The 16,913-nt window shown below is 38.2% G+C and overlaps 1 protein-coding gene across 4 annotated transcripts in view; it reads left to right on the top strand.

Annotated features, from left to right (window-relative positions):
* The window catches only part of SLC25A21 (solute carrier family 25 member 21), a 445,505-nt gene that overhangs the window by 390,403 nt on the left and 38,189 nt on the right, over positions 1-16,913 (top strand). For all 4 annotated transcript variants that reach the window (XM_039856524.1, XM_039856525.1, XM_039856522.1 and 1 more), the window contains 2 exons: positions 11,190-11,256; positions 16,756-16,815. In XM_039856524.1, coding sequence (XP_039712458.1) covers positions 11,190-11,256; positions 16,756-16,815 — 127 coding nt within the window. The remainder of the gene's footprint in view (positions 1-11,189; positions 11,257-16,755; positions 16,816-16,913) is intronic.

Below are 16,913 nucleotides of genomic sequence, written 5' to 3' on the forward strand. Positions count from 1 at the left end.
GCCCTGCTGTTGGAGTGGGCCTGGTCCAAGGAGCAAGAAGAAGGTCACTGGGGTTGCAGGGGAGTGAATCAAGGAAAGAGTAGTACGTGATTAGGTGGAGGGTATAAAGCAATATGATGGAAGCCAATTGCTTGGAACCTTTGAAGGGACTTTGGTTTTGCTCTGAAGGAGATGAGAGGACATTGGAAAGTTGGGAACAAAGGAATGACATGACCTGCCTTTTATTTTAATAGGACTATTCTGTTACTGCTCCATGACTAGAATATAGGGAAACTAGTTAAGAGGCTATTGCAGTGGTTCAATGGGATTTGATCAGGGCTTGGACCAGGGTCATAGAGGTGAATGAGAGAAAGAGACAACTCAAGTTTGTGCTTTCAGGGTGTCTGGCCTGAATGACTGGAAAGATGGAGTTGCCATTAACTGATCTGGAGAATATTGTGGGTGGAGCAAGTTTGTGGAGAGATAATTGGGAGTTCATCTTGAACGTGCTGATTATGACATGCCAGTTAGACATCCAAGTGGAAATGTTGAGTAGTGATGTATGACAGATATCAGCATGTGGATGATGATCCAAGGTTTGGAAGACTGTGCATATCCAGAAGCCCATAAAGTCCCTATAAGACTTTGCCTTATGAAATCCAGAAAGTTTGGTGACTACCCATTTAACTTGTGTTTTAATCAGTTAAGTGAGAACTCAGCACTTAAAAAAAACTGATGCAAGAGACTGTAGATGACAAAAGGGGCTACAAACCCTGGCTCAGCTCTTCCTCCATTCAAAAACCAGCATATTAGCCCCTCTCATAAATAAGCAGAGCCTGGGGCCTGAGCACTAGAGACACAGTCACAAGAGAGCACTAGAGCAGGAGGTAGAATGATGTTTCTCGGTGGACTTGACTCACTCTCAATCAATCTCTCTCTCTCTCTCTCTCTCTCTCTCCTCTCTCAACACAAAAGTCAAGCACAGCATTCAAGAGCAGAGGTTTTAGAGTCAAATAGACTTATCCCAACTCCACCACCTACCAGCTGTTTGACTAGTAGGAAAGTTGCTTCACTTCACTGAGTCTTCGCATATTTGTCTATGAAATAGAGACAGTAGAATCTATTTCATGTAAAAATTGAATGGGATAATAGTTGTAAAACATTTAGCACAATAATTGCTATTTTTGTTCCTAGAGTTTCTCTCAGTAGACTTAATTCCTCTAGAAGTCCACTAGGAGGCACCTCAAGAAATTAATTTTGAGCTTAGTGTGGTAACTGGAGTCCATAAAGAGTTAGTACATTTCCAAATGTGACTTTTACTTTGGGAGTAACCTGCTCGGTGCCCTTAGTGCCCAACATCTTTGGCCTCAAACATGTATGAATTGGTTGTAGCAGAATTCCACAAAAGAGTGTGAATTCCTAACACACTAGGTCACACACTTAGGTAAGGTTCCATTTGTGAAGGACATCTCTGAATTCTGAGGCCTTTTGCCCAGCTGTGGTCATATACAGCTCTGCAGCTAGGTCAAGCTCTTAAATCATACTACTTACAATGTGCTAACTCACTGCCATAAGCAGTTTTAGAGAGAGCTGGCATTAAAAAAAAATCTCTATTCTGGCAGTAATACCTTGAATTAATTTGCTCACCTTTTGTGCCAATGCTTTTTCATGGTGGGTAAGTAGCTAATATATGGTTAAGCCAGAATTCAGACCCAAAGAGTGTGGCTCCAGAGCCCACACTCCTGCTCACTACATCATATTGCCTTTACTGACAGGCAGCATTGAATTAATGCTAAATGCCAGAGAGTGGTGATAAAGAACAGGAGTGGCCATTGTCAAGCGATTTATAAGCTGGATTATATATGGTAATCATGTGAATAATACATACTCTATTCAGTTAAAAATATACAAGTCATTCAGACTATTAATATGGAAACTGAGTCATGTCTGTGTATGCAGATGGGTCTATATATATGTGTGTTTACATATGTATAGATGTTTATGCATAAGTATGTACATTTCCTATTTGAATATAAGCATATTCAATATAATGTTATGTAAGTGTTACTATGTGCTAAACACATATTGTAATATGAAAGGCAACATCTCAGTCAAGCATTTGCAGATAGATGTAATATCAAGATTTTGTCTACCATCTCAGAGAAGTCTTCTTGGAGAACATTGTCAGAGTTCATTTGGGAGTAATGAGACTCCTGTGTCCACATTTGACCCTAGAAAAAGGTGGTTAGCCTAGTAGTGCTCAGAACAAAGCATATCAAATGAATGAATGAGTGAATAAATGAACGATCGTTACTTCATGAGTGGGAAAAACAGAAATTAGAAACAGAGAAAGTAGGAAAAGGGGGATCGGTGAGAGGATGGGTGTTACTAGAATGGAGCAAAGAATTTCTTCAGCGGGACTTGTTGATCAGAGAGCTGGCTGGGAGCTGGTTGGCGAAGGACTTTTTGACTCTATGATCGGATTCTCTTTTCCTAGCTTCCATTCAGTCCCAGTCCAAGAAATAGAGTTGTTTAGTTGTTTTCTTTTCTTTTCTTTTTTATTTTTTTTTGAGTCCTATTCCTCACAGTTGCCATCCACATGAGTTAACGACCTCTCTTAAATGATTCTTATTTTCTAGTGGAAACATGTTCATCCTTATAAGCAAGATAATCTGCTGTCACTGAAAATTAATACTTTTTGCATAGTTAGTTCTAGATAAGTCTCTTCGCTTATAGATTAATGAAGCAATTAACACCACATTCTACCCATATTATTTACTACTTTAGTTACTCCTCAAGTATCTTTTTTGCTTTTTCTTTCCTTAGCATTTTCCATCAAGGTTCTGGTTCTTATATCAATCTAATGCCTTCCTTGGGCTGAACTGTGCAACATATTTAGTGGATCGAGCACCCTGCCAACTTTCCAGGGAATGGAGCCATGGACCTACCTCCTAAGTGATACTGACAGCTAAGCTAATTTTTTTTGTATCTTAGGAAATCAAAATTGTGGTTTATTTTAGGCACATCAACAAAGTTTAATTGTCATGGTAAAATCATAAGGAAAGTTCAGTCAAAAACGTGTGTTCATGAAAACTTTAAAGAATTCCTCCATACAGCATATAATAAAAGTGGTATGGTTTGGGGTAACAAATACATCCAAGGACCATATGCAGAAACTTAATTCAATTAATTCTCTGTAATGAAAAATAATAACTATATTGTTCGTGCCTGAAGACCTGATATGAGTTAAAGCAGGGAAAACTTTCATTAGTTTTACGTTAGAATGTTAGCTAAAACTTTAATTCTGTTGCACTTCCTTGAAATTCAGTTGGTGCTTTTAAAAGAAGAATCTGTGTCACTTTTTTTAAGCTGTTTTTTCTCTCCTTTAAAGGGTACATAGCTTTCCCTCTCTCCTTTGCCTAAATGAAAATGGCCCCAAGATGCATATAATTTTGAGAGCTTCAGATTGTAGATTGTACATAATTCAAATAACAGAGCCATGAAACTCCACTCTTTCATTTGGATTCTGTGAACCAGTGTAAGTTATGTCAGAAACGCCCTAAAGGTGTGGTGCCAGGGCCAGAATTTTGCCCTGGGATACACAAGCCATGGAGCAATGGAAGCAGTGCACTCATAACCCAGGGCTGAATGCCATCCTCATTGTTTTAATTATAGAGCTACAGTGGATAGGTAAGAAACTTGGATTTGCCAACAGCAGAAGAAAGAGGATATTGTATGCCTTCAATCAGCTTTGTATTAGGAGATCCTTAAAGGGAAAATTATGTGAACGAAAGGAGGAAGAAAACAAACTAGCAAGATCCCTATTTCAATACAATTTGGAGAAAATGACTGATTCGGGTTGCTCATGTTGCCAGAACAGATGACTCAAGGCTTCCAAACAAGAAATAGAAATCAGGAGGATGCCTGAAGCCTGAAAGAAGAACAAATTGTGAAGATATGATTGACGGTAAGGCTTCATAATCAACTGTACTAAGATGAGCTTGGATGGTTGCCCAGAACAGAACTGAATGGTGATGTTCATTTAGGTCCTGACTGTTGAAACAAAGTAAAATGTAGTAATTGTGCTCTGTTAGGTACACAGACGTGTTAATGCTTTCCAATTTCCCCAACTGAAGATCTGGTGTCACTTTCCCTGTCGCTCCTATTTCATGCTTCACCGGTGAGTATTAAAGCTGCTCTGGACGCTTGCTGAATGCCAGGTTTTTGGCAAAGAAGTGGGATCCAGGTGAAAGCATCCTTCTCATGCAGCATGTGAGTGTGCTGCAGGTGGCTTGGAAAATGGCTTTGCAACTTGGAAGTCATTTCTTTAATTGGCCTTTTCAGGCTCGGATGATGTACGTCTCGATCCAGGCATCCAGCGTGATGGTTGCTGGACCTAGGTTACGAATCTCAGCAGTGTGGGCCCAAAGCCCTTCATTCCCCAACTACCAGAGAAGGCCTCCATTCCCACGGACAGCAGATTTGTACGTTGGTCTTTTCCTCTATTAGATGGGAAGATAATCCATTCATGGTTTTCTTATACTCATTTCTCAGTAATCTATCAATTGAGTTTTATGATGACCTTCGTGATGGACAACAGGGGATGACACCCTCTAAAGGTCAATCGTGAAGCAGCTACAGTTTCCCTTCCTCCTTTGGGGCTGCAAAGAAGAAAGGGTTTCATGTTATTGCCCGTAACACCAAAATCCCGCTTACTAGCCTAGCAACTTTAGAAACTTCCCAGCCTGCCTGTAGGAGCAGTCCAACTCTACGGTACAGATGACTTCCAAACATACATTTTCTACATACTAAATTAGGAAAATAACTGCAAAACCAACAAGGAGGTGACTCAGAGGGAAAAAAGCAGGGGCAGACAGGACACATCATTCTTCCATTTCTTTTCGGTTTCTTTACCTGAGTCAAATTTTGAGAATTTTAAGCCCTCTTTAGTCTATCCAACAGTTACCACAAAGTCTTCAGATTTCAGAGGCTGACTTAAAGCAAGTAACTTTTTTCAGCCGTCCAGATGGACTAGAGATATTGTCAGGTAGAAGAGGTTTAATGAAAGATCTTCTTGGTTTCTTTGGGCGTCTAAAGTTTGGAACTTAAACAAAGTAACCTAAAGTTGGACTCTACTAATGAGAGACAGCAGAAAGGCTTCTTCGAGGGTTCGACTTACTGTAAGTGAATCACTAGCATGGGACACAAACTGGAACTCAAAGGAAATTCCACATTTTCTTGCCTCATACGATCAACACCTTTTCATTGATTGACCCAATATGTTAAATAGCTTCACACTTTAGAATAGGGATGGGGGAAATGAGGGGTAAAATTATTTCGTGGGGTTTGCCACAAATCTGTATGTCAAATAAGCTACGCGTGAGCTGCATCTTTGAGAAGAACACATGCGATGCGGTTTTGATCTTCATTTTATAGATGTGCATAAGTAATACAAGGCCTGTTTTGATTAGACAATTAAAAACAAATGTGATCCAATATTGTAGTACTCTGTGTCTATTTATGTTCTTGAACAACAACTCTTGTTAGTATATAACCCGTTGTGATCTAATGGCTTTAGAGATATGAAACCCCATCCTCGAATTTGCCGAGCCTCTCCATGTTTCATCTGCAGTATGGGGCTCTCTCACAGGAAATCATCCAAATGTGATAGGGTTTTTAATGTGTGACAGGCTCCTGATAGAAATAATCTAAAACTATTTTTTAAAATGGTCCTCACAATCTCCTTTTAAATGCTTTGCTTAATGTTTAACAACTGTCTTCACTATGATTATGATTTAAAAATTGCAATTTAAGACTTTTTCAGAAGTGGGGGTGTTAAAGCATTCTATTTGTATCAGAATGCTTTTAACTGTAGATTAATGGAAGACATAGGTAAAAGCAGCTCAAATAGTAGATTTATTTTTAATTTCACACTACCAGAAATTTGGAGGTAGGGTGCCAGGATTGGTTAATTTAGTCATGAAGATCCAGGTCCTTCCCATCTTTCAGCTGGCCATCTTCAGCTGTGGGCAAGGGTATCTCACTGGGTCACAGTACACAGGTGTCTCATGCAGTTAGGACAACACCTAACAAAGAACAGGGGCTTTTCTTCCAGCCTCTTTTCCTTAGGCTGGAAATCTAAAACTTGCAGCGTACATCCCTTCCCCATGCTGGTCTCATGGGCTAGGTTTGGGTCATATGTCCGCACGTGTGATGGGATTCACTAGCAAGCGAATGGGACCACCATGATTTGCCCGAAGAATTATGCTTCACTCCCTAGACTGGAGAAGGCTTTCTTCCATGAGCACAAGATGTGGTGAATGCCTGCACCCCAAGGAAGAAGGAGGGATATCAGGGAGTATCTGTTGGGTGAGCAACCAACAGTGCTCTCCACTGACTTTTTGGATAGTAACAGTTTTTATTTTAATACTTAGTATTAATATTTCACTGTTTTATCATATCACTGAAGTAAGCATTGTCTTTCTCTCACATTGATAGAATTATCTTGGTATGCTTCTTAAAGACAAGAGTTATCCTATGGGGGAAGAAAGTTGATCCTAGGGCTTTTTTTTTATCTTTGTGTTTCAACTAACTAGAAAATATTTAATCAACAACCCAAAAGCTTGCAAAAAAAAAAAAAAAAAAATCATGTTTATCGCAGCCCAAATCTATCAGTTATTCAGGTAGCATTTCACATGACTTTAAAATAGAATTGAATGGAAATGGGAATAGATACCTGATTTTTAGTTGCCATTTCTGCTTCCTCATAAAATAAATGACAAGATGTTTTTGCAACAGAAATAACTTAACTTTACAAAAATGTTTACAAAAATAGTTTTATTTTGAGAAAAACTGTAATACAGTATAGCCCAATGGTCAAGGAGATGGACTGTGAGGACAATGGAACTTGATTTGAGTCACTGTACCCAGTCTGGTGATGATGTGATAGTAGGACTCACCTGCAAAATAAAGAACATAATCATATCTACTTCAAAGGATTGTTATGAGAGTTGAATGAGATTAAATATGTCCAAAGGCCTACATATATTTACTCTTAACAGAGTGGCTAGTACATAGTAAGCATTCAACAGACTTTGACTATTTTTACTTAAAGCAACATCAACGAAATTTAGAAACATCCAAGTTAACATTTTCCTACATGATAGTTAAAATCAAACTCGCAACTTTCAGAAGTAATAACTCTGAGAAACAAAATATAAGGGCTGCCACATAGTTTATACTATAGTGTTATGGGAGTTCTGGCATTGGTCCTTGTGCCTCTTCCAGAGAGTAATCCAGTTGGCCTGAAGTGGGTCAAAACTTAAAACCAGAGTGGTGGCTTTACTGTCTTTTCAGGGGAAAGAACTGCCATTAATGCTACATAAACATTAAAATCCCACTTTCCATTGATCCAGGGAGTAGACTGAATGTGTCAATCTGCTTCTTGAGAAGTAAGTGATATGAAGCATGTTGATATGGGTGTCACAAATCTCTTAACTTCCCTAGTTATTGTCCTGGTAAGCTACATATTCTGTATTTCAAGCCAAAACTTCACAAAGGCAGAAAAATTTGGCAGAATGAACAGTGCATGTGGAAATAAACATCAGTTCTTTAGCAGAAAAAATGTATATATGTCCTTCCCCAAACATTACAATTCCTTTTTGTTTCTTAGAATCTGTATATCATGCTTTGCATTAAGAAAACTTTCAATAATTATCTAATCAAGTCAGAAAAATAGCTCATCAGCTTGAGCCCTTGCCTATATCCTCCTGCTCAGATTTTGGGTGTGCCCCTACTGATTAGTCCAAGGGCCCATTTAACTAACAAAAAAGGTTCTTCATGTGTGAGGACATGGAATTGAAGTACTACAGCAGCCATTTTGGTTGTAGGAGCCACGAGGTTTACTTTTTGGATCTAGGACTTTGGGTTGTAAGTAATAAACCCAACTCAAACTTATTTAAGTAAAAAAAAAGAAATGTGTTATAAATGCTACCGAGTATTTTAAACAATCAAAAGCCAAAGGAAATGCCAATGTTCAAGAAAGCTTGAGATGTTACTAGGCTTAAAGAAATTCTGGCAGTGGAGTCACACTCACAATACCAGAAGTTCTCTTCTCCATCTCGTTTGTGTTTCCCTGAAGGGTAGCTTCCTTTTTTCTTATCGGTGCACATTGACTTCCTCCAAACAACAGAAGACTGCAGTTGATTTTCTAGCTTTATATGTTAGAGTTTTAACCACACAGAGTGACACTGACCTTTTCAATTCTAATTCCAAAATCCTGGAGAAACTAGGTCCAACTTGGGTCAGATTAACTGGGGCAGAGACAGTATACCATTTGGATCCATTCAGTGAGATGCCCAATCAACTGCTGCCTATAAGCAGTATCATTGTACCAGTATCGGTTGCAGTAGTTTTAAAAAATTGGGAGGGGCCATTCTCAACAGAAGGGGTGCTGGCCTGACTTCTATAGATTTCCACTATTGTATGGATATCTGTGAATACATTGCAAGGAAGTAGATAGTGCTAGCTTCCCATATGCCTGCAAAGACTACCTGTGATCCTTGAGAATGTCCCATTAACACTATTCATTCGCTGTTAGGAAGTTCAGGATGGTGGGATGACTGGAGGCATGGAGGTGGGGTCAGGGGATGATTGCACATGAAAGGAACCGAGCAGGAAGAAGGGAAGGAGGATGCATCAAGAAAGCACTGCCAACATGAAGCAGAGGGCTCTGGACCACCCAGATCTTTTCAGATTAAATCCTTATGGTTCTCCCAGATGCCTCTTTTCCCTCTTGCCTTACACCTCTTTTTGATATTTTCCCTCATCATTTTTAAAATGAAGACCTTCTGTATTACTTATAAGACTTCTGTCCTCCAGAAAAGCAGTGCTCTACTTTAGGCAAAACTTTGAAGTAAGACAGAGTCTGTCTCTTGAGAAAACACTTTCCTATGTCCTCTTGTTCTTTTTCTTAGAGTAACAAAATCTTGTGCATTGGAGGAGACCAACCTTCAGGGCCAATGAGTCCATTCATTACTGTGCATATCCCATTTCTGGCATCCATGACAAGTGGCCATCAAGACTATCTGACAACATACCATAAAGGGGCACTCACTGTTTTTCAGGAGAGCCCATTCTATCTCTAGATAGTTCCAGTAGGCATACTTCCTTGTATCAAGCTTCTACTGAAACAAAATGTGTCTTTTCTTGTTGTTTCCACCTGTCGGTCCTAGTCCTATCTCCTGGAAATAAAAAGTCTAATCTCTTTCGTATATGCTCAACTTCCAAGACATCTATTGTGTATGTTGCTCCCTATGACCTTCTTCAGGCTGAGTAACTGTTCTTCCTAAAGCTGTTCTCTTAGTATGGAATTTCAAGTACCTCTATTAACTTGGACCCTCTGTTCTAGAAGCTATACTTACTTAATCTCCCTGCCTCCATAACCAGGCATAATCTTCCAGATGTGGAAAAATCAGTGCAGAAAGAATAGAACTAATAATTCTTTCATCATAAATGTAGAACTTCTATTCAGGAAAACCACATTTATTTTTTGGAAAGACCAAACCTATGTTTAGTCACTCCCATGCTGAAAATAATAGTTAATTAAATACTTAAGGATAATAGTTAATTTATAATGAAATTTAAATGATAAAGAATGGTGGTATTTAAATTTTACACGTGAACTTCAGGCATCAGTAGTTGAAATTGGAATGGAAAGGAGGTGGGGGAATTCATGAGTTCCCGTAGTTCTTCAAATCACACGTCTGCTTCACTTCCTATTTATAACGCTTGTACTATCCATTAAGTGGGCAAAGTAAACCCATATTGAAGGATCATTTGATTCCTTTCTTCCTCTTCATGAAATCTATATGCTTAACAAATATTTTTGTCTTGGTTACATATACAAAAGAAGACTCTGAGGTAAGCACTCCGACACACGCCTAACCCTAAAGGAACTAATAATTTAGAAGCTGTAAGACAAGCCCTTTGATCCCCTCACTGGAGGATGCTGTGTAAGCCAGTGAATCAAGGAAGAGCAAGAAATCACCATGTTGGATTGGGTGGCACTATGGTTTAGTCTGAATAAACTCTTTTTTAAAAAAATAAATTCTTAGCTTTCTTGTTTCACAAATACAGCTAGAAGAAGAATTCAGTTTCAAGGAGTTGGAGTGAGGCTTGAGGGGTCAATCAGAGAAACCCCAGCCCTATGTAAAATGGACATCCTAAAACAGAGACACACTGAGTCCTGCCTTTATCTGTAGTCACTTATGGGTTCATCAGGAAAACTGATTATCTCAGAAAATAACGCAGAATATTCTCTTCTAAATTTATGTATTTTCAAGTTTAAAATGAGGGTGTGGCATAAATACACACACACATATACACACACGTGCACACACACACATACATATATATTCCAGGTCAGACAAATTTAAATTTTTGAATCTTAATATATACTATGAAATAAGTGGTGACATTTTATAAATCTCATCATGAGCATATCCACTCATTCTTTTGTTTTTTCTAAGGACATCTGAATATGTGACAAGTCCCTCAGCATTGACAACAATAGCTGTCCCAGGCCCTGCGAATTTGCATATCGGCAAAGGAGTTTGGCTTTTTTTTTTCTGTCAGCAACATATGTCCCTCACCTTCTTCCATCTCCATTAAGGAAGTTAAAAAATTATGACAGACTCAAGATAGGGCTGGAAGTCCTAGTTTATAGCCACAAAGCTTGTTAGTTCTCTTGTGTTGGTAAAGCTAAAACTGAGATTTCATCATCTTGTTAACCTCAGAAAGTTTGAGTCTCGTAGGTTCAGTATAACCTTAACCTCATTTGGTTACCACAAGGGAGGAAACACAAGACTGTAGACAGCTCAAAGCTACCTACCACACAACTGAGAAAATAAATGTAAGATTTCTCAGGATAAGGAGGACCGACTTCATCTTCCAGGTACAACTCATCGTTGTGTTTAGCAATTTACATAAAGGATTCCAGTCTCAGTATCATTTATTATTCTTCTGAACAATGCTAATAAACATAGTATTCATAATCTCTCCATTTTAGAATTAAAACAATCTTTATAAGTGGCGCGCTACATTGAATAATTGGGAGTATTTTGAGATGAGTTGCTTTTTCCACAAACAAGGGCAGAATTACCTATTTTCTAATTCCTTTACTTATAGAAGATCTTTTATTTCTCCAACAGGTTGTTAGGTTTTTACAAGGGAATTCTGCCACCCATCTTGGCTGAAACACCAAAAAGAGCAGTGAAGGTAAGTGAAAATAGACTATAGCAACAGCTTCAGCATTAAAACATCCCACAACAACCTATAGGACATAACGTGAATTAAACATAAGACAGTAAGATTTTTAATGCAGAAATTATTTTATTATAATTATACTTGATCAATCTCTCAATTATTGATTTGTGGATTTTTTTTTTTTAAGTAAAGGCACTTCCTTCTAATGGGGAAATTATATAAAAAACATAGTAGTGAATGAAATTCATGTAAACAAAACACGACAACCACAAAATAGCTTGGACTTTTTCTCAGCAATTTATAAATTTTCCTTTGGAGCAATAATCATTAAAGAAAGAGAGAGGAAAAAGAGAAGAGAGAGGAGAGGTAGACAAACCTTTCTCCCTAAATTATTTCCATTTTATGAACAGAGCAAACTAATACACTATATTTTCTTGTATAAGACTCTCATGTAACACATTTATTTGGAATGCTAACTTCATTTCCCCCACCCCTGGTCTCCTCTGTTAAAATTTTCTATTCTGGTTTTTACAAAATTATTACTTCCACAAACCCGATTTCCATCTCTTTAACCACATAACTATGTAGTTTTATGTACTGCTTACTGGTTCAGTATCTGGATACAACACAGAGATCTGGCAGGACCTCCAAGGAAGAAAGAACTAAATCTGATCACTTTTTTATATGTTCTCTCAGACAAAAGTCCTGATCACAGTGAGTCTGACTGGCATTGCCCTACACCCCCACACCACTGACATACTAAATATGGCTTTGTCTTTCCATAATAAGTATAATATAAACTTAGACTGAAAGACTTCCTTTCCAACCTAAGACATAAAACTTTTTCACATACATTGTTTGGTTTATATACCTGATATTTCTAAAAGGTAAAAAGGGGCAGATTATATAATTTTACTGAGTAAATTAAGAGAGTGACTAGGTTAAAATTTATGATAAAATAACCACAATTTTACACAGACACCAAATTTTTATATTATGCCAAAATTGTAATTTAATAAGATTTAATTCAGGTCTAGAATTCAGAAAACATAGATTTAAAACATGCCTTCTCTATCAATTCATCCTCTTTGTTGCCATAGTTTTTGTGATTTTATATTATTACTTCAACACAAATTTTATTATAAGGATCTGAATCACAGGAGAGAATCTGGAAAACGTTCACCAAAGTACACAAGAGGGCTGAATTGAATTATGAAATGGCTTCACTTGATAAAAGATTGCCCAAATAAACAAACAGAGCAGAGTTCCTGTTCAAAAGGGAAGTCACTTTGTCTCCATGGAATAATATATTCATTTGTTCAGGGTTTTACATGTATAAATAAAGTAAATTATAATTAAAGTTTTCCTGGAATATTTTTCCTTAATACTATACATTGGAGACAATTTGAACTTTAAGAGGATTAAGGTTTATCAATGTTGAACAGTCTTATGGAAAAAAAAAAGTTGAGCTTTACAAAACTGAGTTAGTCTCTCCTTTTAAAAAAAGCAATGCTCCCTGCCAGAACAATGGTTAACAGATGAACTTTTGGGCAACTGGATATGGTATATGCATCCCAGACATCTTGTTTCAAGTAGATTTTACCTTAAAATTATTGAGACATATGGTAAGTATGTTGGCTTTTTAAGTATAACTTGGAGTTAAGTGTATCTTTGCCAGATGGATAGCACTATTTTTCAACTCAATTTATGAAAACATTCATTTTATAGATATTTATCCTAGGATTTGTGAGGAAAGCGATCATCTGACTGTAATGATTTCATACATCATAAACTGCTTCATTGTATGTCATCGAACTTCAGAAAAAATATTCTAAATATATGTGTGTGTGTATATATATGTGTGTATGTGCATATGTATATATACATGCTCACACATAACAGTTATTCATATATATAGTCTGAATATTTTATACATATATGGACATAGATATAGATCTTCTCTGGTACTACCATTTTAGTTACAATTATTACTCTCATCAGAAACAGACAATGTTCAGTTTTTTCTGTACTGTATTCTTTGAAATAAATTCACCATTAAAATAATAAGACTCATTGATGCTAAATAAATGAAACTTCCCCCTTTATAAATTAAGTCAAAATTAGTATTGCACTTAGCAAAAGGAAGCGAAGCCCTCAGAAAGAGACCAACTGCTTCCTCAGAAAATGAGAGGCACCATGTTCCAGGTCCCGGGGTCTAGTCTTGAGCCTTGCAGACCCGGTAACACCAGTTTTCCATGGTCAGACTTCCAAGGACTGCCCAATGCTAAGCAAACTCATGAGGGATTATAAATTGTAAAAGCTATTTGCTTACCACTGTCTCTATACCTGTCATCGTGTCTATACACAGTACATGTTCAGTTGATTTTAGATGAATAACTGGAACATATATAGAGAAAGCAACAGAAAATGTATTGATTTATAACAGGAGACATTCCTGTTCTCTTCCCTTAAATTCCTATATCTACTCAGAGTTTCTGGAAGGCCAAGATTTCCATTTCTAGACGAAATGGACTGGTAACAAGGACTAGATTTACTCTCTTGCCCGAAACAACAACAACAACAAATGAACAAAGTACATGAAACCACAATTTTCAAGACACTGGACATCAGACAAGGAAGGGTAGAGAGACAGGAAGCAAAGGAGATAAACCCTATGGATTGCTTCACCTTACTGTCTTGAGAGGATTTCCAGGCCCAGGGTCAGGCAGGGCAAATCTAGGCAGAGCCCAGTGGACTCCCTGGGTTGGGAGGGACCTGAGAGGCTGGGGACAGCAGGGCACCTAGAGTTCACAGGACACAGTACCAGAGGATAGAGTATATATAGAGAGAAAAGTCCTAAGATCTGCAGAGGGACCCCTTAAGTATTTAGCTGAGAAATGACCAGTGTATGCATGTGAGAAAGCTAGCAAGGCCTGGGAAAGAGCCATCCAAGGATTAGAGGGAGTGGTGCTCCTAGTCACACAGGTCTGAGACTAGTACCTGTTCCCACCAGCCAAACTGGAAGGCTTCCAAGTGCACAGGCCATTGAGAGGAGTACTCAGAAAGGGTTTGCCTCCATGGTAATATAATGATAAAAAATAAGAAAGAAAGAAAAAGAATGCATCTTACACTGGAAGGGAACAAGGTAGTAAGGTCTTTTGTGAAGTTCATGTTCTTCCAGAAATTCTATGAACCCAACGTTGGCCCCTTAGAGCAGTGTTTTCAAAATGTGGGTCATAACCATATGAGTCATGAAATCAGTTTATTGGGTCACTAGATGTCATGGGTCCTAACCAGGAAATTTTCTTTAATGAAATAGCATAGAAACAGAATTATACATAATAAGGGGTAAATATTATTTTATAGAAATGTTTTGTTTCAGTTATAAATACAAGAGTGCACTGTGTCCCTGCATGTGCATACATGCACCTGTATTGGGCAAATATTTTTTACATAGACTGTGGTCAAAAAAGTCTGAAATCTGCCTTGAGGGACTCTGGGCTTCCAGAGTCAAGGAAGGTAAGAAGACCTCGGCAGCAAGGAAACTCTAGGGCAGAGAATTTCTACCCAAACCACTAGCAATCATGGCTCAGTCGGGAGTGAGAACATTATCGTGGTTAAGAGCATACACAGGCTTTGGAGTTAGATGTAGGGGGAAGTCTCAGCCTTTCCACTCACTAGCTGCAGGACACATATCTATAAAACAAGAGTCATGGTTGTACCATAACCCATGACCCGAATATGTTGTATGAATTATATGCAGAAGCCCACACAAAGGCCATAGTAGCATGGTTCCTGGACCACAGCAGCCTCTCCTGAGTGATACCAATAAAAGGCATCTTTAGTGCCTTTCGAAACCAAAGTGAAGAAAGGCAAGAGAAACTCAGACTTTGTGCCAGGCATGCCAGGAAATCTGACTTACATGCTCTGATTCAAGGACTGCTCTAAAAAGTAAGTTTTGTGTTCCTGAGGGCTAGAAAGGTCAAGCAGCTCGCCCACTCTTTCAAAGCTAAGTAGCATGGTCAGGATTCAGATCTGGGACTGCTCCCTTCAAAATCCCAGCAAGGTAATTGCAAAAACAGAGTGATGATGATGATGACCATAAAAAAGAAGAAAAATTATCTTTAAAGCCTAGGACTATGACACGTTTCCTTCTATGGTTAATGGTTGCTAGTGTATCTCTCATCAAAACAGTGGTAGCCCCTGGTGGTATTGTTATAACCCCAGGATAGTTGCAGGTTATCACCATCCACTAGAATGTTAGAGCGAGAAGGCAGGGGTTCTCTTTGTTTACTACTGCATCCCCAGTGCCTCTTAGAACACAGCAGGCATCCGATAAAATAGTTGTCGAATGAGTGGATGAATGAATCCCTGTTCTAGAAAAGACTACATCCATAGTTATTCTAAAGAAGCATGGCACAAAAGTAGTCCTTGGTTCTTTGAGAGAATCGAAATCTATCTGGTGATGTGATGACTCTTGGCCTGCCCAAACACTCATGTAGAGCCATACCTACATTATAGAATGACCTCTTTCTAACAACAGAGTATTATTTAGCTCTCAAATCTACATTTTTTTTTCTTGCTCCATTTTACTGGGTTATGAAGTAAGAGAGTAGGAGACATGTGAGACCATGAAACATCCATGCCATTTCTGGGGTCTTCAGAAACAGACCCTCGCAGGACCTAAGAGAATGTCTTATTGGCAATGTTCGCAGCTATCTGACAGAATACTCGGGAGCAAAACATCATGTTCAAGCAGAGTTGTTGCCCAAAGTGTAGACTATAGAAAGGGCAGAGAAAAAAATGTATTCTGGGTGTATTATACGAAGTGATTGATTAGATTTGCCTCCATGGAAATAATATTAAACATCATCTTTGGAAGGAACCAAGAAAATCTTCTTCATCATCATATTTTAAAGGAAGGAATAAGCAGCTCTCCTCTGTTCAGGTAGAGAACAGTCTGCTTTTAAGCAGGGACAGACTATATAACCTCGTTGGGTCCTTTCCTCGTTTATCATGGCATCTTCATCATCACTAAGTGTTTAGAAATTCCATGGAACGGCAGAGATACACAGCAATACAAATGCAAGTCAAAGCTGAGAAGTTAGAAAATCGGGCATATGCTGCGAAAGCAATTCATAGAGAAAACAGAGGAGACCAAAGATTTCAGGTCTCTGTGCCTGTAATTTTGAATCACTGCCATAGAAAAGAAGTCTATTGATGTCTCGGAAAACTGAAAATGGTCATGGTAAATGGAAACTGTATGGTTCATTTACTGCTATAGAGGAATCCAATAGCTCTTCTGTAGGTTATTGTAGCTGCATTTAAAAATGTGAATGTTAAAGTAAGATCCAAGAGCAACTGCCCGAGACCAGATTAAAAACTCTTTGATGGTTTATCATTTTTTTAAATTGATGGCTAATATAATGATTTACTAAAGAAATTTGAGTCAATTAAAGGGTTTGTTGCAGGAAATTGTTATAAATCTCTGGGTTCGGTTTTCTTTCACAGTTTTTCACCTTTGAGCAGTATAAGAAATTGCTAGGATATGTGTCACCGTCACCAGCATTGGTAAGTGAGAGTATTTATTATGCTTAAGTGTGTGTGTTATTTCATAAAGCAAAATCTGGAAACAAAAAGCCTTTTGATTCCCCAAGTCCAGCTACTAA

Source organism: Pteropus medius, unplaced genomic scaffold (assembly GCF_902729225.1).
Source record: "Pteropus medius unplaced genomic scaffold, Ma_sr-lr_union100, whole genome shotgun sequence".
In the NCBI taxonomy this organism is placed as follows: Eukaryota; Metazoa; Chordata; class Mammalia; order Chiroptera; family Pteropodidae; genus Pteropus; species Pteropus medius.